Genomic DNA, 25420 nt, shown 5'->3' with positions numbered 1-25420 from the left:
AAATCTGATTAACCTTCAAATCTTATAACTTACAGCTCACAAAGATGTTAAATTTGTGTCCATATTCTCATACGCAAAAATGAGAGCCAGATGTAAAAATTACAAGTAAGAGACCAAGATTAACGCAAAGATCAAAGACGAATTGTGTGATATTACCACCAAGATCGAGAATAAGTCACAATAATGTTTTGTTTTCTATCATTACTAATAATTTGTATTATTTTAGCTCACGTAGTCAAAGTGGCGGTCAATTCGATTTAAAAAAATCAGCTCATTGAAAAACATTGGACTTTGGGTCGTTGTAATTTAATTTGTAGGAATATTTTGATTTCAAAATGTGATTAGATGTCGTTGGACTACTATAACAATCTGTGTGGTTTTGGATGATGGTCACAGACAAAAACAATCCGCCGTTTGTTTTCACCGTTTGAAGGAAGCTTTTGCATCGACTTGCATTGGGGAAGAATCAGAAATGTCAAGAGGATGTTGGGAATTGTCAATAAGGGGCGCTGTATTTTATAGCTGCACGAAAGTTAAGGCAGCGTCAAATCAGACGTAAGTTGTTCAAAATCACCAAATTACTACAAACAAATATTTCGTGTATTTGTGTACCGTTGCAAATCTGGTAAATGGGTGGCGTCGTGGTCTTGAAACTATGGTTTTAACGTCAGCAATACGAGTCACCCGGAAGTAAATCATGGCTTTCTTCCCGTCACATGACCAGTTGCTGGGGGGAAAAAAGCGGTATGGTGTTCGCGCTCGGAATGACGAAGTAACTCGGGGTGTTACGTCGTTGTAAACGATTCATAAATAGAAATGATAAACGCGGTCACCAGAGAGACTGTTTATAATTAGTAATAATGAGGCAATTCGTTTACACGACTAGCTAGCACCAAACTAAAAGCTTGGAATGCATACATGTATGTAATATTTTCTTTTCTGCAGCGATCCTTGAATCAAACTGCAAGGTTCTAACACTGGTTATCAGTTATGGATATTTGCCAACCCCAATGACATGCTGGTATAATCTTTTTAAGGTGACCAGCCCAAAAAATGGGTTATAGTCATGAACGACTCGGACCAGGACTTTGTTGACCTGAGCGCAAAGCTATTGAAACGTTCCCGCAAGAAAGGAGTCGAGCCAAAACGTAGGCGAGCAGACCAACAGGCATCTTCTCAGACCAGCGATGGAGACCAGAGAAAAAACAAGGACAGCTCCGCGTCTCAGCTTGTCGGAGCTGAATCACAGTATGCTCGTAGCGAAACACAGGTCATGGGAAACACGGGAAAGGTTGTGCATGATTTAGGAGATGCAGCGTTAGCTTCAGCACGAATAGCTGAACCGGGCTTGGGGGCAAAGGACAAATTGCTTAGCAGGATGCAACAGTTCAAGAGAGCCAATCTGCCGAAGATGGCGCACAATGTGGAGCTTGGCAGGGAGCCTGTTCCTCTACAGCCAGGTGAGCAGACATAATGTTCTTCAAGTATTTTTTTCTTTCCCTCCTTCCACCATGCATAATAGCATATTAGTGTATGATGCTGGCTTTTGAAGTTTTAAATTGATGCACACTGATATGTCCCTAGAAATACTACAAACCTCCACGTCAGAGCACCATCTGAGGCCTCAGGACAGTGATGAGGTTCTGGCCATGCAGCTACAGCAGCAACTTGACCATGAGGCAGCAGAGGTCCACACACTGGACTTGGCGACTGAGGATCTCTTCTTCTGTCACATCTGTCACAGAAGCTTATCTCATATGACACCTGAGGGGCGCACACAGCACATCAACAGGTCGGTCTTCTTTTTTTCTTTTCAGCAACAAGAAGTTACCATTTGGCCCTCATTTGGCTATTCAGGATGATCTTCATGTTGATAGGTGTTTGGATGAGAGTGAGCATCAAATGGCAGCTGTTCCTCCTCCTCCTCCCCCTGGTGTTCCTGACTGTCCAATCTGCGGCAAGAAGTTTAAGTCACACAATAGTCGCGCCACCCACTTGAAGCGTTGCTCGGCGGACATGGGTGTCAATCCTGCCGACCTCCTGCAGGCGCTCCAGAGGCAGGCAGAAGAGACCGCTACCAATACGATGTAGGTCTGCCGCATCCTCACCTCACATCAGCCAAGTATACATACTGTACATTTGTACCTCTGTGGTTAAATGTCATCTATTTCCTTGTCAAGGTCTGACTTTTGAGGATTTTTTAAGAAATCGTATAGAAATAGAAATTCATTCTAAGGTCAAAGTGTTGCCATTGTGCAAACTTTATTCACTGGACATGAAAGGATGGTGCAATGTTTTTCACAATTTCAAACACAATTCTTGGTTAGTGTTCCTAACTTAGTGATTTTTTATTTTTTTTGCTAAATGTAGCAATTTTTTTCTGCCCTCTTCCCCCCCCAAAGAATTGATAAGCAATGAATCACTTACTGGTATGTGTGCCCTCTGAATGAAAAAACAAAAAAAACAAAAACAGACTTAAATGAAGCCACCAATGGCTAATTTAATCATATACTCTACACCCAAATTCCGAATTGTACAACCTCCGACTTCAGAGGTTCTGTTGTCTGTAGATGAAAAGCTTACATTAATTTTCTAATCGACATAATCTAATTATTGTACTGTATTACTTTCAGTGAATGCTTAAATTGCTGTTTGCAGTTGTACAGAAAAAAAAAAATATATATATACCTCAATTGGCTAACAAACCCCTATAGGTTAAAAAAATCCTATAAATAAATACATAAATAAATAAACAAAACTGCATTACTAACTAAAAATTGTTGGCGCCAAATATCCAGTCTTGTCTATCAGCATAACACACCCTGATTTATAATTTTCAACATCTCCTATGACAGATTCTAACAGTGCACAACACTGTTTTAGGCACCCAACATATTTTCAATTGGATTTAGATCTGTACTCTGACTTGTCCACTCATGGGGAAGCCATTCTTTTGCTGCTAGGGGTTGTTTAAATGCAAAATTCCTCTTCAGCTTCAGCTTTCTGGCACACGTTTTGAGATATTAGACCATAATTTACTGGCATTTAACACAGTTTTATACCCTTTCCATTCTTAACTAGTCACAGTTTCCGTTAATGGAAAGAAAAAGCCCCAAATATTCAATGTTTATGTCTTTTAAAATGTCTTCTGAACCCTAATCTGTTTAGCCCCAATGTTTTTATAATGTCCAGCACACAGACTGGAGGCGCCAAAAGAAAAGGTGTCTCTAAGGCAGGCCCAGCAGCAAGAAAGAAGCCCAGGAAAAAGGCGGAACTGCTGGATGAAGACACCATGGTGGCCCTGGCCATGTCGTCTTCCCTGTTGGAACAGGAGAGGAAGCAGCTGAGTGCGGAAAGAGAAGCCATTACCCCTGATTACGCCGTGGCTCCTCTTGTGTTGAAGTGGAGGGCAGATGCCGGTACAGTATCACTTTGTTGACATTGTTACTTTCAGAGATGTTATCTGCGGAGCATTTTGTCTTTGTGGTCGTGGATCCATGTTTTCATACAGTTTTTGCACATTATTTTTAATTAATGTAATTTTATTCAGTTGCTCGGCATCTTGCTAACATGTCTGACACAATTTATCAAAATACCCTTAGTATCATGAATTATTGCTTGCCTGAATGACTCTGTTTGAAAGGGCTGCAAGTGAGGCAGCCTTAATTTCATACTGCTGTTCGAATGGCGAGGATGATAGTTGTTACCATGACGACGAGGGCAGAGGTTGGGATGCCTGCATTTAGTAGTTTAAATGCATACTTGACTCATTGAGCCATAACTTCATTATTTTTCGTGTACAATTAATATCTTTAAAAACAAATTTTTCCACTTGCTGTCAACTGAAGATGACATTACATGTGCTGAGAAAGTATGTAACGACCAATCATGGCTCAGTTTGCTAGCCAAACTCAGAAAACGGGTGAGCCATGATTAGTCGTTAACTACTTCCTCAGCACAGGTGAGGTCATCTTGAGTCGACAGCAAGTGTAAAAATTACTTCTTAATGGTAGGTATTCATTGTAAACGAAAAATAATGTCGTTATCAAGTTAATTCTGGACAAAATATTAACTTTGGTACTGCTGAAAATGGCTCAATGAGTCAAGTATCCCTTTAATTTCATACTTGACTATTTGTTTATTTATAGACTGTTTCCCAAAATGTTCTTTAAGTCAAATGGCATCAGGTTCAGACAAGTCATCATGAACTATTACTTATAAAGCTAAAATGATTAAATGGAAGAGGAATGGAAGCGCTATCGTTGTTTAGTGTTTCTAATTAAACTTTCCAATTGCTTGTGTTGTAGGTAAGGGGCATGGTAAGAGGAAAAAGGTCACCGTCCCTCGACCTCTTCCAATCCTCCTCATCCAGGATGCCGATGCGGCCCTGACGAGGCTGCAGGAACGCGTGTCTGCCCTCCTCCTACGCAGTCGAGCTCCATCTCCACCTACTCCCACCCGCTGCACTAGCACATTGTCAGCCTTGAAAGACGCTGCCCCCCTCTGGCGAAAGAGTGCACTGCTGAATGGAAGTGCTCCTAGTGTATTCGACTTCTTTGTCCCAGAGCTCAAAGACTTCATCACGCCATGGGAATCAGCACAAGTAAGATGATGAATGAATAGGAGATGTTTAATGATCATAGGTATGGTATGTTAACATTGAATCAGATCATATTATTATTGATTAGCTTGTTGGAAATTTAGCTTGTTGGAAAAAAGTTTTCCAATTCTCTCCACTTTTTAACTTCTGTCCACAGACTCTCTGTGCTTCCTCCCAAACAAACGACAAGGCTTCCATCTTGTCCTCCTCCCAGACGGCCACCTGCTCCTCAGCTACCTCCACTCCGACCTCGGTGCATCTCCCAGCAAACAGTCAGGCCCTGCAGGACCTAGTGGAGATGCCCGACGATGAATTTGCACACGGTGACCACACTGCTCTTGTCCCTGGCAAAGGTAAAACATATTTGTTATAAAGCTCTGTATATTATACACTGTATATGAGCATGTTGGTTCATCCAGTCACCTTTTATTATTGTGACTTTTGCTCCCTCTTAAGTTTTCTTATTTTCTATACATTTATTTATTGTTTATATTTGCCATACATTGTTTGTCAACAGACCTTCGATTGAGTGGCTTCTTTATAGAGGAGACAGCTGACCTCTGTGGGAGTGACGCCCCGCCGGCAATGACACACACCGATGCAGTTGACGTCCACAGTCAAGCAGGAAGGTCCTTAAGTCAGCCAGGAGCAACTGAAGAGCACAGCAGCCATTCATCAGTAAGTTCACTCTCCATAGTTTCCACACCAAAATGATGCATGTGCTCATCCTGATAAGAGACATGTACTCCCCTGTTTCTTCTGCAGGTGGCGCTATCCACCTTGACATCAAACCTAAGCAGCATGGTGAACAACCCTCATCTTAGTGACTGGCAACTCCAGGTGGACAGTGGCCAAGTCTTCTTTGCTCACTCCTTCATGATATATGCACGCTGCCCCCTCCTGGCAGAAATGGTAAATGCAGTACAGTGGTAAAAAGCGAAATATGTACCTTTTTTACAATATAAAACAGTTGCCTGAATGTTTATACAAGCAATTAACAAGTAATATTCCATGTTGAGTTACCATAAAAATACTGTAAATTGTCATGTGTTTTTCTAGCAGATAGTGTTCATTTTATCCACCAGTTTTAAATCTAGTTTGTTTTAGTCACGCTTGTTAGTTTTTCTAATAGTTAGTCAACCGCATACTGTTTTTATTTAGTCAACTTTTAGTCGACTATAAATCTAGCATTTTCGTCTTTATTTTAGTCCAAGAAAACATTTTATTCCTCTAATTTTAATCAAAAACTGTCAACGTTTTAGTCTAAAATTTAGTCAGGACAATCATTTTATCCCCATTATATTTGATTTTTTCAGCACATAATGTTGAACATTTTTTTTTTTTTTTTTATCTAAAACTATTATCACATAAAAATGTAATCTTTTTGATGAAAAACAACTAGATACACAATTACAGTATATCAACAAGTGGCTACTATGGCTCCATGCTACTAGCTAGTATGTTAGCAAGTATTAGTTAGTGGTCGGATTAACATTATTGTTGAAACATTATAGACGTCGGATTAATGTTATGGTATAACTATAACTTACTTTTTTTTTTTTTTTTTTTTTTTAATCTTTTACAGTGAATCCACCTATCTGTCCCGTGTGTTGGTGCATGTTGCACTAGCTAGCTGCAGATTTGAAAGGGGGCGTGTCACATGACGTCACGGTGACAGATTAACAGAGACAAATCAGATAATTTTTGTCTCTTCTAAAATGTCCATAGATTTTACTCCAGTTTTTACAAAATGCAGTACATTTTCGTCATTTAGTCGACGAAAATGCATACTGATTTACTCCTAGTTATTGTTTATAATGAGGGTTTTAGTCTAGTCTTCGCCCGATGAAAATGTGTGTTGATGAAAATATTTGTTTAGTTTTCGTTAATGAAACGAACATTACTTCCAGATGCATGAAAGTGGATTTGGGGTGCATGAGGAGGGACTGCCCGCAGCTCAAAGGGTGTTGATCAGTGATGTTTCAGGTCAGGCCGTGTTGGCTCTGCTGCAGTTTCTCTACGCTGCTCACTTTTCTCTCCCAGCATCGTTGCATCATCATGTACTGGAGTTGGCGTCTAGGTAAGTCAGCAGAAGTCGCACTTTTTGATCTGTAGTAGTACCAAACCAACGATTTATCTCCTATTTTTTTTAAGGTTCGATCTAAAGGAGCTGCGGCATCTATGTGAGCTTCACACCGGAGAAACTTCAGCTCGGAATGATGATGAAACCGCCGCAAGCCACGCGGAGGGTCTCAGTCACGGCACAGACACGGACTTAACTGCGCTCTTCAACTCCATGTGGAGCCACGAAGACGACCGACACGATGAGGTCGGCGTCGAAAAAGCCGCTGACGTCACATCAGGCGACAGGGAGCTGCACGAGGAGCAGGTGAACGAGGAAGAGCTGGATGAGATCTACGAGTTTGCCGCCACGCAGAGAAAGAAGGATGAGGAGGACGTGGGGGGAAGTGAGGGAAATGATGGAGAGATGGCAACCGAACCAAGAGAGGGGAACAAAAGCCCTCAGCGTGAATCTGACCCTCAGCCAAGCCACAGCCTGGATAGCAGCTACGATCGCCTCTTCTCAGACTCTGAGGGGCTCGACAAAGAAGATGATCAACCCTCCTTCAGTCCTCCTTCCTCTACTGCACCAAGAGTACACATACATCACACTCCTGCATTTCAGTTATTTGGTAAAGCACCAGACCAGGATGGTAACTGCAGCACTTGTACAGTCAAGGAGGAAATAGCGCCTTTTGGACAGGAAGTTCCAAAACAAGATACGCCTCAAAGCCTTCATGCCCCGCGACCTTCCAATTCAACCCAGAAAAAGGAGCCTGATGTGATAGTTTTGTCAGACTCAAGTGAAGACATGGAGACACCTCTTTCTCAAAGTCCAGTCTTGTCACAGTCCCACACCAAGCAGAGCTTCACTCACTTAAAACCCAGCGAGACCTCCGTGGAGAAGAAAACGTCCATAAATTTAAGTCCGTCTCCCAACCAACTTGATCAAGTAGATTGTTCTCCGGAGCTCTCCTGGCTCATCCCATCCACGCCGGTCAGCACCAGTCCCAGAAGAACAAGCTTGGAGGGTTGCGCTCAACTCATGCGTAGGACAGAGCTGTTCCCAAAAGAGCACAGCTGCTCTCCGTTTAGTAACACATCCAAGACCTCCACATGTATTTCGCCCGGTGTTGGCCCAGTGGAGGGAACTGATACTCGGCTGAATCCGGAAAGAGCAGAAGTGGACTCGCCAGTGTCGGCGCCGCCGAAGTTGTCGTACCGCTCAGCTGTTTACAATCATCTCCATGATTCTTCAAAGCAAGAGCCTTATAGCAGCACTCCTCTGCACTTAGATGTCCGCCAGCGCCACATCCTACTCGACACCTCACCTGACAAACAAAAGTCATTTAATCAAGAACACGAAAGCGCAGAGAAGATGCACTTGGAGAGCTTTCACCTTTCCCCCTTTTCTGACCCTTCCGAGCCACATTCTTCTACCGCTCACAGAAGTCTTGAGAATTCAGAGAGGCTCAGTAAGTGTTCCAGCAGTCACAACAGCAAGCCAACCACAAACGAAGATGATGATGACATGGAAGAAGAAGCAAGTTTTGAACACAGCTTGCCGATCATGGACGAGCCACCGATCGCTTTCAACGATTCGTGGGGCCTCAACGCCTGCGATGACGTCGCGACAAACCCGGGATGCTTTAGTCTCAGACTAGAGGACAGCGGAGGATGCAGCCGACCAGCCTCGCCTCCCACCTCACCATCGCCACCATCTCGTCAAGATGGCTTCCAAAATGCCAAAAACATGACTTCGCGGCCCTCAACTAGCAAAGAGGGTCAGATCTTCATGCCTTCAACACCTGATCTCGTGGCTGATATTCCACCAGAGATAAGTGACAGCCTTCTGGTCGCGCACACGTGGGAAAGCTCCGAGGAGGAAGAGGAGATGCTTCCTCTTTCTCAAAGGCTGAAAGCTTCTGCCAAACTAAAAACTCCATGTAAGTACTCTTCAACAAGAGCATTTCAAAGCCAACTCAGTCATCATGCACTGTATCCATATATATTAACTCATTTGCTCCCAAAAACGTATATGCGTTCTATTTTAAATATTTCCATGCCCCCAAAAACATATTCATACTTTCTTTTATTTTTTTAATTTTTTTTTATTTTTTTATTTAATGCTTAGGCATACAGAAAGCTTTGATTCAGCTTCTGACCTGAAGCGGTTGCTTAAAGCAATGGTAGTTATGACAAAAACGGCCAGCAGGTGGCAGCAGAATATAAGAGATCAGCCAGAGCCATGTTGCAACATGTTTTTAACAGATTTGTGAATAATGATGAAACTTAGCTATATTCTAATGCTAATTACTGCAAAATGGAAAATATGCAAACATACTTTTTTTCATGATGAAAGAAGAGACTCTTAATCTTTCTTTTGGTCGTTCCATGTTTTTATAGCAATAGAACACAACATTCTGTGGGCCTCCCAAAATCCGTCAAATTACAGTAAAACAGCCGGGAGCGATGGGGGTTGGTTGTTTCAGTGAAAATGAATGAGTTAGTCATTTAAATCACAGTGAGTAAATTCAACTAGTGGATAAATCAGTTTAATTTTCGGCAAAAGCCATCTAAAAGATCGAAAGACAAAACATAAAAGCTAAACCAATGCATGTTTTTATGTCTATAGCTCCTCCTCGAAATAAAAAGCATCACACTCTGGTTCCCATCACGCCAATGCCTCACTACTCTGATATGGATACGCCAAAACTCAAAAACAAACTGAACAGGTCAGTCAATCTCCATGGAAAAACAGGTAAGTAAAGGGACTGTTGTTTTTCATCATTCCTATTAACTGGCGGGAATACTATCCACTTAGCATTACTATTGGCCATGTTTAAACTAAGTGGCACTGTTGAATACAAATGTGGTGGAGGACACCAAACAAAAAAGTATTTGAACTGTAGAGGTATGGTACCTAAGGGGTGGAGCTTGAAATATAGCAATATGTTGAACAATAGGATGGGAATGGAATGTTGTTTTTTTTAAAGATCTGGTCACCAGTATTTTTGACTTGTTTGGATAACTGACGATTCTGCTTATTGAAGCACTCTAAAGTTTGGCTATTATCCACGTGAAAAGATGTCACCGGGGCTACTTGCAGTACTTGCAAAGTTATGCAGATGTAAAGTTGTGCATAACCCTCTGTCGTTTACATCGTTATTCTGATGTGTGGTGTATTGTTAGCTTTGGCTAAACCAGTCGCTCTCAAATAGGGGGACACGTTGCAATGCCTTCTCAAGGAACATTTGTTTGTGGGGTTTTTTTTTTTCGTACTTGAATAAATTGTAATTGCACATCCATAAAGTAGGGGGCAGTGGCACTCATTGTCAGCGTATGCAAGAAGTATTAGCTCCTCTACTGAGGTGTACTAGATTTTATCGACAAATTATACTTCTAGTCGCAGTGTAGAGTTGGGGTAGGGGCGGCGATATAGTTTCTCAACAGTCCTTTTTAATTATGTCCACGCTCACTTGTGGTCACTTGTTTTCTATTTATTTTAAATTTTTTAACATACAAAAGTTTTTATTTATCTTGTGTCAATTTCATTGTTTTCCATATAAAACGTGTTTTATAAATAAATGGAGAAAAGATCTGAGAACATCAGGATATACAGTATATCAATCAGACGTAAAATTACCTAAAGTGGTAGTTTAAATGTCCAAATTGCACAGCACTACCTTTTGTATTATCATATGATTAATGATACATCAAAATCACATTTGTATTTTTTCATTCCCTCACCCAGTGAGAAGAAATAAGGAATTGTCTTGCTAAGCATTATCGATAACATTACCAAAAATCTCTTCATTCTTATCAATTTCCATCGTTTCTGTTGATCGGCACTAGAAAGAATGCCCCCCCCCCAAAAAAAAAACAAAAACAAAAAAAAACGGCTTGTATCAAACAGCTCAATGATTATCAAGATAAAGAAATTGAGTTTCCTCACAGCTTTGGTGTTCGGGCATTACCGAAGCGCCAGATGATCCTCAAGTTGAAAGAGATCCACCAATACACCCACCAGCTGGTCAACTCTGACTGTGAAGATGAGGCACCCTGCGCCGGGCCCGCAGCCCAGACAAAGGTCGCCCCCTCCAAGGCTTCGGCTGCTGGCGGCAGGCCCGTCTCCTCGGAACAGAAAGCCCATTTTCATTTTAAAGAGCCCAGAGTGCCTGCTTCCATCTCTCCAGCCAAACACAACCAGGAGGAGGAAGACACGGAGCCGCTGTCCAACTCGCAGGACTCCAACGCCTCTTCAGCTACTTCAAGTGAAGAATCTGAAAGGTACTCAGCGTCTCACCGATGCAAATTCAAACTTTGTAATGGCACGTTTCAGCCATAGGTGGCAGTAGCGAGTCAAAATTCAATTTTAAATTTTGATGATGATCAAGATAAAGATGTGAATCTATTCCGCAGGCACAACCCAGAGCTGTGTCTTTCCTCTGACGGCGACTCGGACAGTGACATCTCAGCCTCCCAAGCGGCCACCCGCCTCCAAGATCGCCTGCAGGCCGTGCGCTCGTTCATCCTGTCCGACTCGGGCCTGTACACTCAGATCTTGCAGTACCAGCCTCTGGTCCTGTCTCAACTGCAGGAGCGGCTGAAAGCGGCTGGCATCCGCCTCGGTGCCGCCAAGCTGGTCAACTTTCTGGACTCCCAGTGCATCACCTTCACCACGGCTAAACCGGGACAGGCCCCACCCACTCGCAGGCGCGTCAGGAAAGCGGGCAAGAAGGCAAAAGCAGCAGGGAAATGAATGAATGAGTGACTCAAGCAGAACCTCCAAAAGCACCGATTGCGGCATCAAGGCAGAAAAATAGGTCAACTAAATTTACAGTTTTCCTTGATGGAAACTCCTTTTAAGACGTATTTCTTCAGAATAGGTTTTGTATTTTAAGTAACATATTTTCCCTCAAAATACATTTAAAAATGTTTATGTACAATGGACCCGTATGTTTATTTCCATTCAGATTTCAACATTAATATTCAGTCTGGAAAATAATCTAATGTGCACCTTTTGTGAGGAATTTGCTTTGGAATGAATGTAAAAAAATACTTTTAATTTTTATATGTTTTTGTGCAATGGGCTCGGACAAATGAATTTTTTTAAACATTTTTGCGCTGATTGAAATGTGCCAAAACATGTTTCCACATCTCTGCATGAAAAAAAGTACACAAATAAAAATGGTTGAATGTTTTGAAAATGATTTTACTTGTGCTCTTCGGTCGATTCAGATCCAAAGATGAGCCAGTGGGTTTATACAGCACCGCACACTTGAGGAACGAGGGAAGCTTTATGAACAAGAAAAGCTTCTATCAAAATGTGTCATTCAAGTATCGAGGGCAGCCTTTATCGCAGCAACACAACATTATATCTCAGCTGTTTGGTGCATGAAGCTTCAGATTTCACATCGAGCTTCAAATGACGAACAATGCTTGACACGGAGCATCCTGAAGCCCGAGCTGACTCTCCTATCGACCTTTGTAGACCCTTCGCTGGTGGATCATCGGCACACCGCATCCCGTCGCGTTTGAAATCCTCCAAGCAATCATGAGAGGTCTGCAATATTTGCAAGGAAGCGCTGAGCCCACCACTCCTCCAGGTCGATGGGTACAAAATCTGTGGAGAAACAAAAGCAAAGATGACTTTTTTTCTTTTTGGACATGATAGTAAAAAAAAAAAATCAGCTAGCATTAGGAGATTATTGATCAGAATGTGAAGTCCCAAATAATAGCTATATTTTTTTATTTTTTTTATTTTTTCCCAATGCCTGTTTTCTGCACCAATGCAAATTGGGGCCTTACATAAACATTGCCTGGTCAGCTGTTAATAAGTAAACAGAACATTCTAAATTGAGCTAGTTCATTGCATGAATGTCAGTATAATGTAAATATTTTAATACTTTTATGACCCTTTAAAGCATTAATATTAATGTATGGGTTCAATTTATTTTAGTGTGAATCATAGCCATTTTATAGTATAAAAATGCTTCTCAGTTGCTCCCAATGACTTATAAATAAGTTTGTTTTAAAAAAAAATACCTTTTACGTTTTAAGTGTCCCAAAGACGTATTTATACGTTTGTTTTTTAAATGCTATAGCATACAGAAGGCTTTGATTCAACGGTTGCAGTAGTTAAAAAAAAAAATAGTAGTTAAAAAAAACAGTTGACGTCATTTAACATTTATGGCGGCATACATCGTGATTTTACTAAACGCTATTAAACGTTTTTGCCGGTCAAAGACTTAAGTACTCTATTTTCCGCACTATAAGGCGCACGGCATTATAAGGCGCACCTTCAATGAATGACACATTTTCAAACTTTTTCCCTATATAAGGCGCTACAGTAGAGGCTGGGGTTACGTTATGCATCCATTAGATGGTGCTGCGCTAAAGGGAATGTCAACAAAACAGTCAGATAGGTCAGTCAAACTTTATGAATAGATTACAAACCAGCTTTCTGACAACCCCATTCACTCCCAAAATGAATAAACAGCTGTTTTATTATTTTCTCTTAGGTAAAGTATCAGTATTAGCTAGCGATCCAAGATGGTGGGATCTTCTGCACATGTGCGTCACCGATCGTGCAAGGTCACCGATAGCGTCTTGACAGCGGACCTGTTGCGGCTCAATATTGATCCATATATAAGGCGCACTGATTATAAGGCACATGGTCAGCTTTTGAAAATATTGAAGGCTTTTAGGTGCGCCTTATAGTGCGGAAAATACGGTACTAAAAAATGTCAAGTTAATGTTTAGACCATAAGTGCAAGTATTATCAGAAAAATTCAGCCTATATGTGTCTGACTCTTGACCTCTGTCGAACCCAGGTAAAGACTTCATGGATGCTTACTCTTCATGACAACGTTGGGGGTCTTCTCTGCGTACTGAACGGGCCCTCGGCTCCCCGTCGATTCCCTGTCGTCGCCGTCTCCCAGCTTCTGCTCCACCTCCCGCCATGCTGGTGGAAACAGAGCACATCATTATGAAAATACACATACTGGTTGGACGGGAAAATTACAATGATGCACTCCTGAATGTGGTCCGTTTCCCAGGTGACGAAAGTGGATTGCTGTCAGCTGCCAGTGAAAGTTTTCGCATGTAGATAAGCTTCAAGGTTTTTGGCTGCATGGGAGCGTTCAACCTTCAGTCAAAGACTAACAACAGCAAGCAGGATGTCTGCCAAGTGCTTTTCATACACTGAGTGGAACGGACATTTTTTTTTAATGAAGACAACAGTCTATTTGATCACACTTGGGACTGTAAAATATTGCTCACCTTTTGACAGTTATTAGTTTGAGAATGTTGCAGTTTACATTAGTGCTGAGATAAACTTTGATTGTGTTCGTGATGAGTTCATGATGGGTCAACTTAAAAAAAAAAATATCAGTAATATATCAGCCTGGTTCTTGGTATCGACTCCATATAGCAGATCATGAAGTATCACACATCCCTTAGCGAGCAACCCAAGTTAGCCAATGGTGGTCTAGTGTTACTCAGTTACTCATTTCTACAAGGCTGTGAAGTATTGGCCCATGCTTGCACACACTGGCTTAGCTTAAATAATAAACTTTTATTTTCTGCCGTCTCTGTTGGCTGACTGCAGAGATTCGCATTCCTTTAATATGTGGCTTCAGATTAATCTGAAATCCAAACCAGTTGTATCGTCTCTCCTTCCTGTTTCTAGTGTCACTTTCACAGTTTGCATAATCTAATAAATTACCGACTCGGTAGTAGGCAGGCTTCCGGCTAGCAGATTGAACTCTTTCCCAGTGAGTATTAGTGATGAGCTGCTTTAGATCAATTGCACCTTGTTTGCCCATGTCGTGTTAACATGCACTGAATGCTATCTCTGCTGTCTTAAGACGTGCAGGAATGTACATACCTTTACTGGAGAGCAAGCCATTTTGAACACTTTAAATTGGTCAAAAATTTGAAATATGACACCACAAGTGAGTGTGGACTTGACCAAAAAAATAAAAAATAAAAAATTTGCCAAATTGTGACTTAATGAGGTTTTGGCCAGATGCCTGTAATATATCAAAAATAAGTTAAAATGTCTAAATCTTTTGTACGTTTGTTGATTTGACCAACAATTCACAGTCTCTCACCTTGATATACAAATTTGACATTCTCCTCATGTGCAGGAGTGAATCCCTCTGCCGGGCTGCCGACCTTGTGCGCGGGCGCAACGTGGAAACGCTTCCCATTGAGGCGGTTGAACACGATCTTTGGAGGCGGAGCGCTGAGGGTTGAGTCGAAACAGGGGACACAGATTTACTAGTACAGCAAAACACGAGTAAATCTGTCACTAGACAGTTATGGTGTCACATCCTGCATGTTGTAGTGCAATTCATTCACTTGGGGATAAAGTTAGAAAGGGTTCACTACACAAACAAAATTGACTATTTTTTCATTGTTAGATTTGAGATCTCAAAAGTGTATCTTCACTTAGTTGATCTTCGGAATATATAGCCGATTTGGGACACATAATGTGATGTCATTTTCAGTCGACAGCAAGTAGCAAAATGGCCGCCCCCCTGAGATCAATTGTGGATTTTACTGCTTAAGTAGAATATGGTTTTATTGTAAAGAAATGTTTTGACTTGACTTCCTGTTTAAACAGATTTTCACGTATATGTTAGCAGGAAAATTGTACACTAGGGTAAGTCATGCAAGTAATAAATAGTAGCCTCCTGACGTAAACATCGTGCTGGCCAGGTACTGGACGTCTCGGGTGACAGACCCTGAACGCACCATCACAACGGCTGCTAACTGCACAATTACAAACAAGTGGCGCAGTTTCTCTCTCACACTTACGACGAAGAACTTACTTTGACGTGAGCCACGTCGTCGGCTTGAGTTTCAGCTCGGCGAATTTACTCTCAATCTGTTGCGCGGGGCCTTCAGTAAATTGGACGAAAGAAGAAGCACAAGTTGCATTGCCGAAGTAACGTGACGCCACATTGCATCACACTTTAGGTAACGCTCACCTGTCGTCCTCCGTTGTGTAACGAGTTTGCTGGGCCCTCTGGTGATGGTGTACATCATGGGACGACACTCGGGTCGAGTGTCCTCTTGGAAAGGTGTCCACTCGGAACTCCACCCGCCACCCCCTGCCCCCCTCCTCTCTGCTCTGATCGCGGTTGAGACGTAACCGGGGTCAGCCGCTCCGCAAGTCTGCGCGAAGTGCGTGGAACTGTGAACAAGGACCCTGCCGCTCCTCCGAACCCGCGGCAAGGTGTTTTGCCCGCGGCGTGTAGGTCATCCAAGGAGAAAGCGGCTCCACGTGCGCTCACACGCAGTCAGACAAACACACACACATATGGGGCACAACGCGCTTCTCGGTGTACGAGGACAGTGACTCACGAAGCGGACACTCGGCTTCCCGTGTTCCGATACAACAGCCGGCTGCGGTACCGCCGCTCGGTCTACTGGACACAAGGACACAACTCAATTTATTTTCCACCACTGCACGACAGAATACGATCGTGTTTCCCCTCGTGTCAAGTCGGTTGGTGTGATATCAATCACTTCCGGTTGGTGATTTCCAAAATAGTTCGACAACGATCCAATTATTAGTCCAAATCATTATTACTGGTTGAAGAGTTGATTTCGTTATATTCTCTTTGTGTGTAGTATGCCTATGTATTTTATTTATTAAATACACATTTAAAAAAAAAAAAAGTCTTATTGGGGGCTGTAAAGAGTAAACTGAGGAGCAAGCTTGGTTATGGAACAAATGAATAAACTAACGCGGTATCACACTAAATATTCTTTATAAAATATAGTTCCATCCCACATACTTTAAAAAAAACATCTATTACATTAAAAAGAACCTCAGCATATTGAAAATATATTTGAACACACAAGCGAAGTATAAGTGTATGCAAAATATTTTAAATATTGTGTTAGCTATGTAGCTGATTTTAATGATGCTATAAATTACAAGCAGTATTTAATATCGATCAATATGTAACTGAACATATAGCCTATCATCCGTGTTGTGAAACTAGCGGTCCATAAATTTAAATCCATTATGTTAATGCTTTAGTCAGTAAGATGTTTTGCTTCATTATTTATTAGTTTACATATGACAAATTATGTATATGCTCTTTTTTTTTTTTTTTTTTTTTAAACTCCAAATGCAAATTAAGCCCTCGTTTGGTGGTAATTTGGGCTTTATTTTGTTAGGTTTTAGGTTAGCTCATTTCCGGCGCAGCGACTCGGCTGGGCAATCCCTCCGTGACGTCACGTCACACCCTCTACTTTGGGGTGTGTGTGTGTGTGTGTGTGGGGTGGAATTTACCTTTCACCCATTAATGCATTGCGCAGAAGACGACTAGATCAGATTGAGTTAAGATGCTCAATCGGAAACAGTTAAATGTACAGTATACAATTTACATCTAAACTATATTTTCATGACCACTGGTCTCATTTAAATGACATCACACGGATGGATATTATACCATTTATTTATATACATGCAATCATTGGTCTCCCACCATGGCATTAATTAAAGTACATTTAATTTCCCTTTGGAAGATTAACTGGAGGAAACAAGGGTCATCTGTGGGTTGATGCTCAAGAGCACCGTGATCAAGAAGCGGCTCAGACAGGCTTATCTGACTGATACCACCACTACGTCTGCTCATCTCTTACTATATGGGTCGCTCACCTGAGTTCACAGACCAAAAGCGAGAGTCCCGGCGTTGCTTAATACTGTGTCAGTTTATCATCGGAGATCATAGAACAATCAACAAATAAACTGTGTAGCTGCGTGATTGATTTGAAAATAACATCCTGAGGTGACGTCCATATTAAACTGACATGTAAACAATGGAAAATGTATTCTCACACATTCAACAATTTTTGTCCTGTGGGTATCAAGAGTAAAAAAAAACAAAAAAACATTGTAGTCATTTTAATAAAACTGGTATGTGTCATGTGATCTGACCAGTTGTGTCGTCGTGTACATTTAGCCACCTTTATTGCTGCTGATGGGAGGTACTGTTGTCTTCAGGAGGGAGAGTTGACATGACAGACCTTCACTCTCATGACACATGATGTCACCCAATTTGGTTGGATAGCCTGCCTATGGTCATAATGCTACATACAAGAAGTTACGGTTATTCGGCTTTCGAGTGAAATTTCAGAATGAAGCATACCGTATCTGTAACTTTTTGTGAGTAGCGCACAAACTACACATTTACACGTGTTCATCGAAAAGAATGGCACCAGAGGAGTTTTGATTTTCTGTCAGTGCATGTTGGGAGTGTCAGTAGTGAGGCTCACAGTCCTCCACAAGACTATCTGTGATGTAACCGACTTTCAGAAGTTCCTGGTAGTGTTGCTTCTCCCCGCCGTTGTTTACCGTCCAGGCAACCACCTCCACCCCCCTCTCGCTCCAGTACCGCACATAGTCACTGAGAAAAAACAATAATTTGTACACTGGAATTACATATATGACTTATGGGTGCGTCTCTGCCAAACAAACTCACTGCGAGACAAAATTCTTTTGCATCAAGAAGGCGGAAATGCCGCAGAGCTTCCACAACAAGTGATGGTGGGCCCAATCCAACACGATGTCCATTAATGTCAGCCAGTGGTGTTTCCACGGCGACGGGTAACGTGGGGAGCCATCGCCAAAGCGGCTCAAGCTCCACGGCCTGTGGGCGAACGCCGTGACCACGTGTGGGTCAGTCTGCCTCATCTGTGCAAAGAGAAATGTAACAAACGTCAAGATAAATCGCATAAAATTGTTATGTATTGTATAACAACATAAAAGAGAATGTAAACTGCTTTTTGACGCACTTTGATGAGAAATAGGATTGAAAATGGAGAGAGGTTTAAAAAAAAATCTAGTCACTAAAACTTGGAGTACCTCAAGGTACGTTTTCATGCCCTCTGACCTTGTAGATGACTTTGGGCTCAAAGGAGCACACAATGCTGCTGTTGTACAGGACTGGATGCTTTTTGTAGAGAGTTGAGAGCGCCACAGCTGCCTGCTAGAGAAGGACGCCACATAGTTACAATACGGCCCATATTTGCAGCGTGCGTGTGTGAATTTGTGATTTTTTTTTTTTTTTTTAAATCTGCCAGTCTAAACTATTGACAATTGATGGTCCTTTTCTTTCTTTCAATTCTTTGTTTTTCTTTTTTTGTGATGTTTATATGTTCAATCAATCTTGCCGTCTACAAAAACAACCACTGCTACTTCACATTCTTACTGATATGGAGGGAAAAAAAGCTGAGTCAAGAAGGACCTTGTGAACGTGCGAAAACGTGTAAACATGACTCAGCAATTGTTCATCATTTTGGGACATCACCTCATCTGGATGCCCTTTCACATCAAAGTATATGGTGAGCTGCAGTTTGATGCATTCCTCCACTGCCTGCTCAAGTGTTGGGATCTTCTCGCCAGCAAACTTGTCCCTGCAAATGGAAGACATTAGCAATGAGAGTGTACTTATTATTTGTGACTTAAGTTTGTTATAGTTGCATATTTAAGGCATTCAGCAAGCACATATTGTTGACTTCATTTCTCAATTTTACCTGAGTCGATGTTTCGCGGCTGCGTCTAGTTTAGCCAAGTCAGCAAATTTTAATTGACTGAGGAGGCCTGATCCGTTTGTTGTCCGATCCACGCTCTCGTCATGCATCAGGATCGGGACCCCGTCTGCAGAGAACTCCAGGTCCAGTTCCACTCCGGAGGCGCCGTTCTTGCTGGCCTGGTGGGTCACAGGATTCATTAAAAAAATAAAAAATAAAAATCAATTCTGCAAAATTTACAACATTACCTGTTATCACAGATTATATAAATTTATTTCAACTAACTGTACTTAATGTTGTGCATATTCTTCGAAACGGGTCCCCAAAATGTGTCCTACATAGGGCCTGACATTAGTTGTGTTTTTAAAGGTATCATTTCCTATTTCATATATTTTGTTATTGTGAAAAGTGTGCTGTGACACCTCACAAAGACAGAAGAAATATTATTATTATTATTATTATTATTATTATTATTATTATGACAATATTACATATTTTCTGCAATATTTCCATGCATTAGTAAAAAAAAAAGCCATAAAAAAAACAATACAAAATGTCCTTTTTTTTTTAAACACACTAAGCTATGGTGGAAAATGTTAGCAAAATATATTTCTTTATACTTTAAAACATACTGTATACTAGGGGTGTTAAAAAAAATCGATTCGGTGATATATCGCGATACTACATCGCGCGATTCTCGAATCGATTCAATAAAAAAAAAAAATCGTTTTTTTTTTTTTTTTTTTTTTTTTTAAAGAGCTCAGAATTGTTCATTCGGGAGTCTTACCGATTCAACGTCTTATCATCATTGCCTTTTTTTTTTTTTTGTGTGTGTGTGAATCGATTTTTAAACTTCCATTTTTAATGGAAAAATATTCAACAAAACGTCTGACTTCGGGTAGGATTCACACCTTGAGCATGGAAGAATGTTATATGAACGGAACATTAAGCCTTAATATTTTATTTTAATGCTGTTCAAACATGAAACAGATTACAACCTCTATAAGACTGGAATTTCAGATAAATAAATAATACATTTTCATATAAATCTTACACTCTACAAGCTTACTGATTAGTATTTTCTAAATTTGAATGAAAAAAAATCGCAACAATCGACTTATAAATTCGTATCGGGATTAATCGGTATTGAATCGAATCGTGACCTGTGAATCGTGATACGAATCGAATCGTCAGGTACTAGGCAATTCACACCCCTACTGTATACTGAATGTAAATGAATTTTGTGTGTATGTTAGTTATAATATCACCTAATACTCTGTGCAAGAAAAATAAAGTAGACCTTGTTCTTCTGTCTCCGATACCTTTTATATGACTCTAAAGTTGCTAGTTGCTCAAGGTAGATGATAAACTCCCTGATCGTGTATGACGAAATCAACACTTGTTAGCAGCCATCCTGGTTGGATGCCATTATTTTCTAAATATCTGATCTATCACTTGCCACCTCAATTTATACCCTTTTTGTTGTTGTCATCAAGTGGATTCGTAAGCATTTAATTATTTAGGACTGGATTGATTGTAAATAAATAAATAAATAAAAAATAAATATTAGAACGTCAGACGATAACAACCTGAACAGTGTCAGTGTTTATAACGCGTACATCAAGGTGACATGTTCCCCATCCGAACCGTATCCCCCTCTCCGCTCTTACCAGTCGGATGGCCGCTATCGTGTTTTCCGGTGCGTCGTGTCCGCCTCCCCGATGAGCCACCACGGACACCTTCTCGGATCCGGACGGATGAAGCACTTGTCGGGCCCGGCCGGGTGGCAGCTGCGGGAAGCGGAACGCGGCCAAGAAGAGGTAAAGGCAACCGGTGAGGACGCCGGACCAAACCGGGCTGCGAGTGGCCAGAAGGACCACCACGAATACGACCGAGTAGAGCGACACGTCATCGCCCAGCTGTAGCATGTCGTCCGCCGGGTCAGCTGGATCGAGAGAAGGCAGCCGAGACGGGTGACGACGGCCCTGATCCGCGGCTCAGCGAATGACTCCGACTCCCGCCCAACTTGCGACCGCAGTATCTGGGCTGCGTCACTTCCGCAACTGGATAGCTGACGTCACACGTCGGTTTTTGTTTTGCCTCCAGGCGGCTGTTCATTTCGGGGGTACACACTAGATGGCGGTAGTTTTGAATTTCTTTGTGAGCTGCTTTCAAGTAAGAAGTACTTCCGGTTCCGGGTGTCTTCTCGTGTCCTGTACCACAAGTTAGCTTGACATCTCAAATAATGACAGTAATGTACTTCTAGTATTCCTTGACAATATTTGTTTATTCTGTTACTGTGGGTCCTGATGTCTGGCTTGGTGAGGAACTTTCTTATTTGCAAAACAAAAAACAAAACAAAAAACTATTTTATCGTAGCATAAGTCTGGAATTATGTAGAACTTAGTGTCTCTTGTATTCAGCTGCTGGCTGATGTCTATAATTTTATTAACATTATTATTTTAGATTACAATGGTTTTTATGTATTACACTACTTGATTATAAAGAGAATAAGTTAATGCATCTAATATTGTGTTGCTAACTTGCTATGTTTCCCACCAGATCTGTTCAGCATTAGCAGGCAGGTTTAGGACCCACCTCCTGTCCTGTGTAAGAGGATCATGCCGGCAGCTCACAGTTCCTTTGTCTTTTGGGGTGAGGCCTTCTGCATCCAAGCATTTAAACCTCCATCAAGCCTGTCGTGGACCCTTTACTCCCCAAATCACAGCCTGCGTCAAGTTCTCAGATTTGTCCACACAGAAATACGACATGGTTTATAAATTCCCACACATGAAGCTCTTCAGAGCCGTGTCCAGGCTAAAATTACTTCAAACTGGAGTCACTGTGATTATCCTCCCGCCCGTGTATATTTTGTACTTTATGGGAGATGCCCCCCTCTTTCTTGTCACCTACTCGACAGGAATGGCTCTATTTGCTGGTGTGATGTTATACACAGCTAGCCACTTTTTCAGAAGGGTTGTGGGAATGATGTACCTGGATTCGTCTCACAACACGCTCAAAGTGTCCCACCTGACGTTCTGGGGTCAGCGCCATGACATTTACATGCCTGTGTCAGATGTTATGACTGTTGCGGACACCGGGGACTCTGCAAATGAGACCATACTGAAACTGAAGCGGTACAGCACTCCTCAGACTTTGTATTTCTCCACACGGTTTGGACAGGTGGTGGACAAACAACGTTTTGAGAAGGTTTTTGGAAGTTTAAAGTAAAGCACTTCAATAACGTCTCTGGTGGACGTTGTAGCTACATATGTTCAAGCTCAGATGTTTCACTGTGCACGTCACACAACAGATGTGTGCACTTTTGTTTTTTTTACATGGAATTTGACCGAAAAACCCGCTCGGCAAGTAACTGAGCAGTGAGAAATGTATTCGAAAGCAACTGAACTGGAGTAGACAACAAGGCTATTAAAAAAATGCAATGCACATGCTGCAGTGGAAAAACTGCGACCCCTGGTGTTCTTATTGGGAAACATTTTGAGACGCGACATTACAGTCGTCCCCCCCCCCCCTTAATTAAATCACAAACAAAATATCACCTTGTCAAGGTAGAGGAGGTTCGCCCCTGCCGGTTGTAGCAATAACACAAATAGAAGAAATGGGTGAGAAATTTGTTCCATTCATTTGATTAACTGTACATATGCATTTATTGTTGTAAAACATCATATTGTATAGAGTGTATTGTTAAGGGTATGGCGGCTGACTGGATGCCCAAAAACCACAGTGTGTCCATATTCACAGAAGATACCAGGCTGTGAAGCCAGCAAGGAGGGCGATCCACGTGGCCAGCGCCACCTGACAGCGGGAGTGTTGTAGGAGCGCCTTGGCTAACTGGCAAGCATATGTGGGATTTCCACTGACGGCTGTAAACAAGACAGGTAGGAATGAGGAGGATTAAGAAAAAGAGCAAGGCTTGCATATGGGCTGTGCGTCACCTTACCCATTTTTGCCGCATAGTATGGGCACTTAGTGATATCACCTCCTTGCATGATTTCAGCATGACTATGCCCAAAAGCTGCCGGTTGTGCTGCATCTGGGATGCTCTTTCCAATCTCTTCAAGCTCTGTGAACACCTGTTTTCACATCAGTGTTAGGACTTTCTCTTCTGAATGGCGTCATCTCATCGCTCCCTCACCATCAAGTTGAAACCAAAAGCCCTGTTGGACTCTGCCACGATCTTCCGCTTGGTGTCCGCGTCCAGCTCGATCTGGTTCATCCTGCTCCTGTAAAGCTGCTTGAAGCCCCTGTGACTGTGGATGCCCTCAAACTGGTAGAAGTTGACCCCCTCGCCAGTTGAGGGGAGCTTAAGTGCCCTCTGGGCCACTTTTTTGAGGATCTGTCCACCCGAAAGATCCCCCATATAGCGGGTGTACAAGTGGGCCACCAACAACACGGGGTCCCGTGCCCCCACCTGGTGGATGCGGTCCACGTATGGTTTGGTACCTGAAGAGAGGCTGATCTATGCCAGATGGACATATTCAGGCAGATTAAGCTCAAATAACGGCGTCAAGTAGCAAAGCTTTGACGGACTTTTCAGCTGACCTGAGTCCGCCAGTCGGCTCCATAGAAATACTGGAGATCCCGCGCCAGGGCCTCGCATCTGTGCAGCTCTGCAGGGAAGTAGATTGGAGCAACCTGAGGATGCTCTTTGTTCTTCTCAATCTCCTCCTCCATGGCCAAATAGACAAAGTACAGAGCTGCAGTGCCTCTCTGAAGAACAACATTTGAGTTGAGTTTACAGTATTGATACTAGTAATAATTTGTGACACTTTGTCAGAGTGATTCAACTGTAATTTGCAAATTCTCCACTCGGTAGCACAACTACACTCCTAATTATGCATTTGTGTATTGTGCAGGTGTGGATAATGTAATATTATCAGCACTGACCTTAAACAGCTCTCTTTGAATGCGTCCTCTGAGGAAGTCTTTGACAAAGTGGCAGTTCTCCGCTCGGTCGTGGGCCTCTTTGGTCCATCAGCCAGCATCTCAGACAGGTCGCTTGGACTAGAAGCAAGAGAAATCAATCAATACGCCATGAAACAAGCACACATACGCCATGGAATGAAATAGACAGTTCATTAATTAGTCTACCACTGATTTCCTATCCTACCTTAGAAGTTCATCCTCGCAGTCACCATCATCAACAATCACTCCATTTATTTTTTGTTGTGTGTTCATCTTTTGCCTCACAATAGGTTCACCTTCATAGGAGATTAAGTTAGACATATGTCATCATATATTTACAATTCATTCCTTTAACATTATTATGGACTACAGCTCATCTCGAAATGTTTTTGGAGATAAAGATTTTCTATATTACAGTAATTTAATTTATCACATGCAAAACTGTACAGGTAGATCTCTATACATTAGAATATTGTGGAGAAATGATAAATTTCAGTAGTTCAGAAGTGAAATATTTCCTGATTTTGCTGATCGTATTTTACAGGTAAAGAAAATCCCAAAATTTACAATCATTAAATTAGAACATTAGCATACAATCAAGTGTGTTCATTTGGGTTATTTTCAGGTCCAGACTTTTGCCCCAAAATCCCTTGCAAGATAACCCCTCCGAATTTTTGTTAACTATTGGAAGGGCAGTCTGTAATAAAATAGCGTGCTATAACACAGATCATATTATTGAAAAACGTTCGTGTTTTATTTGACTGCTGTGAAACCAACCAGTAGAACAGTCACGATGACATTAGTGGACAGTTACAAAAGTGACACACGTCAGGTCGCACCTTGAAACTAGCCAGTAGCCATATTGCGAAGACCTTAAACCACAAAATTCACGGATCACTGTAGTCACACTAGGAGGCTGTGTTTTATTATAACGAACGGGAAAAAAAAGAAATTCAGTGACTGTGACCAGTTTACCTTATGAAACGCTACTTTTGGATTCCACGCTTGCCAAGGGTACAAGTTAACACACAGGAAACCCGCCTCCTGTTTCAAATAGCCAATCAGAATACAGCTTGAGACAAGCGACAAGATTGACTTAGGACCTAAGCCAATCGTGTCAGAAAAGGGTTTCACACTTCTTTGAAACGTGGTTGTTACTTTAATTGTGTGGCCCTTTGGCGAAATTATTATTTTTATTTTGCAATTGTGGCCAAAATAAAATTGGTGTTGTACAGTACGTCAAACATTGCAATACATCAGATAACCCACTAGATG

The 25420-nt window shown here is 41.8% G+C and overlaps 5 protein-coding genes across 7 annotated transcripts; 2 read left to right on the top strand and 3 right to left on the bottom strand.

The window, feature by feature from the left end:
• The first annotated feature begins 597 nt into the window (after positions 1-597).
• Positions 598-12131, top strand: slx4 (SLX4 structure-specific endonuclease subunit homolog (S. cerevisiae)). Of its 2 annotated transcripts, XM_077523542.1 has the most exons (13): positions 604-1460; positions 1585-1792; positions 1878-2087; positions 3193-3419; positions 4308-4603; positions 4758-4953; positions 5118-5278; positions 5366-5512; positions 6511-6680; positions 6755-8607; positions 9297-9396; positions 10619-10951; positions 11084-12131. In XM_077523542.1, the coding sequence occupies exons 1-13, from the start codon at positions 1067-1069 to the stop codon at positions 11421-11423; spliced, it is 4635 nt and encodes a 1544-aa protein (XP_077379668.1). In that variant the 5' UTR covers positions 604-1066; the 3' UTR covers positions 11424-12131. The 2 variants fall into 2 exon arrangements, with proteins under 2 accessions (XP_077379669.1, XP_077379668.1); XM_077523543.1 differs by lacking the exon at positions 11084-12131 and having other exon boundaries at positions 598-1460; positions 9297-9422; positions 10619-10802.
• On the bottom strand, positions 11856-16199 carry mcrip2 (MAPK regulated corepressor interacting protein 2). Its single transcript, XM_077523572.1, has 5 exons — positions 15661-16199; positions 15502-15571; positions 14779-14912; positions 13521-13628; positions 11856-12287 (listed from the first exon to the last, which is right to left on the bottom strand). The coding sequence occupies exons 1-5, from the start codon at positions 15716-15718 to the stop codon at positions 12217-12219; spliced, it is 441 nt and encodes a 146-aa protein (XP_077379698.1). The 5' UTR covers positions 15719-16199; the 3' UTR covers positions 11856-12216.
• A 925-nt stretch (positions 16200-17124) lies between these two features.
• On the bottom strand, positions 17125-21292 carry gde1 (glycerophosphodiester phosphodiesterase 1). Of its 2 annotated transcripts, none has more exons than XM_077523564.1 (6): positions 20890-21292; positions 19223-19398; positions 18997-19102; positions 18580-18675; positions 18169-18380; positions 17125-18093 (listed from the first exon to the last, which is right to left on the bottom strand). In XM_077523564.1, exons 1-6 carry the CDS (start codon positions 21145-21147, stop codon positions 17946-17948), a joined length of 996 nt encoding a protein of 331 aa, XP_077379690.1. In that variant the 5' UTR covers positions 21148-21292; the 3' UTR covers positions 17125-17945. The 2 variants fall into 2 exon arrangements, with proteins under 2 accessions (XP_077379690.1, XP_077379691.1); XM_077523565.1 differs by having other exon boundaries at positions 18580-18672; positions 20890-21291.
• Positions 20900-23630, top strand: tmem186 (transmembrane protein 186). The gene is made up of 2 exons (XM_077523570.1): positions 20900-21540; positions 21782-23630. Exons 1-2 carry the CDS (start codon positions 21529-21531, stop codon positions 22448-22450), a joined length of 681 nt encoding a protein of 226 aa, XP_077379696.1. The 5' UTR covers positions 20900-21528; the 3' UTR covers positions 22451-23630.
• hmox2a (heme oxygenase 2a) lies at positions 22798-25203 on the bottom strand. Its single transcript, XM_077523566.1, is given in 8 exon segments — positions 22798-23103; positions 23181-23313; positions 23376-23699; positions 23783-23950; positions 24128-24210; positions 24213-24244; positions 24351-24441; positions 25121-25203. Coding segments are annotated over 7 exon segments (936 nt in total). The 5' UTR covers positions 24419-24441; positions 25121-25203; the 3' UTR covers positions 22798-22975.
• Between the last annotated feature and the right edge of the window lie 217 nt (positions 25204-25420).

This window comes from Festucalex cinctus, chromosome 6 (genome assembly GCF_051991245.1).
Source record: "Festucalex cinctus isolate MCC-2025b chromosome 6, RoL_Fcin_1.0, whole genome shotgun sequence".
Lineage (NCBI taxonomy): Eukaryota > Metazoa > Chordata > Actinopteri > Syngnathiformes > Syngnathidae > Festucalex > Festucalex cinctus.
Note: the sequence above shows the minus strand (reverse complement) of the source record. Positions and strands in the feature narration are given on the sequence as shown.